We start from the raw sequence: 1386 nt of genomic DNA, 5'->3' as shown, positions 1-1386 counted from the left end.
AGAAGATAGAAACAGCGTCGAAGGCATTGCCAGCCGCCTTGGCAACGATCTCGCCGAACACCTGCACTAAGAACCGAGAAGATACCACACCCCCTCACCTGAGAGCTTGATCTCTTGTCCTAAGCTGAACTACCCCTCTCGCATCATGGATCGAGATGCAAGGGTATATAGATTTTGATCCAACAGCTAGGTGGCTAAGCTAGCTAGCTCTTGCACCGATCGATCACAATCACCGCGTCATCCCGTCTACGTGCATGGCGGGCGGCACGGTCGCGGCCACGCCGCCGCGCTGCTGCAGCTCCATGTTGGCGTGCCACCCTGCATCCATCCACCGCAGTTCAACACACGCACGGCCGGCCGGCAGGACGGAAATACAGACCAACGATAGATCACGAACGCACGCACGCACGCACCGATGTCCATGACGAAGCCGCGGTTGTGGAGCTCGCGGTACTCCTGGCAGAGGGCGCAGTACTCGCAGAAGCAGTGGACGCAGAGGTCCGGGTAGGGTTCCTCCTGGAGGCCGTACTGGGCGCGCATCTTGGTGCGGTAGAAGCAGGTGTAGATGGGCGGGAACCACCAGGACGTGACCATCCCCATCAGCACGTACAGCGCCGCGCTCGCCCCGCTGGAGAGGGAGCCGCGGTCCACGATCTCCGCCACCAGCCCGAAGGTGACGCACGGGCAGAAGCACGTCATCCAGCAGTTCCCGGGGTCCTCGGCGCAGTCGAACAGGCCCGTGGTCCAGGGGTGGACCGGCGGCTGCGCGTGCACCAGCGCGCGCGTCGTCGGCGCGGCCGGTGCTGGCAGCTGCTCGGCGGCGTCCATGCTGGGCACGCGGATTGATTTTGATTCCTCCGGCTAGCCGCTTCCTCCTCCGGCCACCGGCGGGTGGTGTAAGCGCGGGCGCGGGCGCGGGTGTGGCCTCAACAGGAGCGCCAGGGCTGTTTATATCATCGTTGATCAGGAGGTAGGTGACCATGCATCCAAACAACTCTCATCCCACGCATGCATGCATGCATGATTAATCCCATGCATGGCTAATCCCTATCTTTAGCTACAACGGGCAAAAATAAGTGCCACATGATTTTCCTGCCCTCAATTCTTCCCACAAAAATAGTAGCACTAGTTTCAGTCAGTGGTACAAAATTTTCTCTTGAATTGTGACTTCAAGAGAAAACTAAATTTGTATACAAAACAGCCATGCTAGTATTATACATAGTCAGGTTTGGTTTGCCACATATATTTTTCTTAAGCCGCAAATCGAAGTTGCTTTTCAAATTTTGGGACATGGTACGCGCGTATATGTTGTGTCAATAGTTTCAGAAACTTTTTATTATCACCTCCACACAAAAAAAACTCTTTATTATCACAGTAAGTGCTAAT

General features: G+C 55.8%; 1 protein-coding gene across 1 annotated transcript; it reads right to left on the bottom strand.

The window, feature by feature from the left end:
• Positions 1-229: 229 nt before the first annotated feature.
• On the bottom strand, positions 230-828 carry LOC109736919 (cell number regulator 2-like). The gene is made up of 2 exons (XM_020296138.1): positions 414-828; positions 230-318 (listed from the first exon to the last, which is right to left on the bottom strand). The coding sequence occupies exons 1-2, from the start codon at positions 826-828 to the stop codon at positions 230-232; spliced, it is 504 nt and encodes a 167-aa protein (XP_020151727.1).
• Between the last annotated feature and the right edge of the window lie 558 nt (positions 829-1386).

This window comes from Aegilops tauschii, chromosome 7 (assembly GCF_002575655.3).
Source record: "Aegilops tauschii subsp. strangulata cultivar AL8/78 chromosome 7, Aet v6.0, whole genome shotgun sequence".
In the NCBI taxonomy this organism is placed as follows: Eukaryota; Viridiplantae; Streptophyta; class Magnoliopsida; order Poales; family Poaceae; genus Aegilops; species Aegilops tauschii.
Note: the sequence above shows the minus strand (reverse complement) of the source record. Positions and strands in the feature narration are given on the sequence as shown.

Coding starts and splice junctions, on each gene's coding strand:
- LOC109736919 (XM_020296138.1), bottom strand. CDS start 828: ATGGACGCCGCCGAGCAGCTGCCAGCACCGGCCGCGCCGACGACGCGC. Junction 319..413: donor CGGCTTCGTCATGGACATCG/GTGCGTGCGTGC, acceptor GGATGGATGCAG/GGTGGCACGCCAACATGGAG.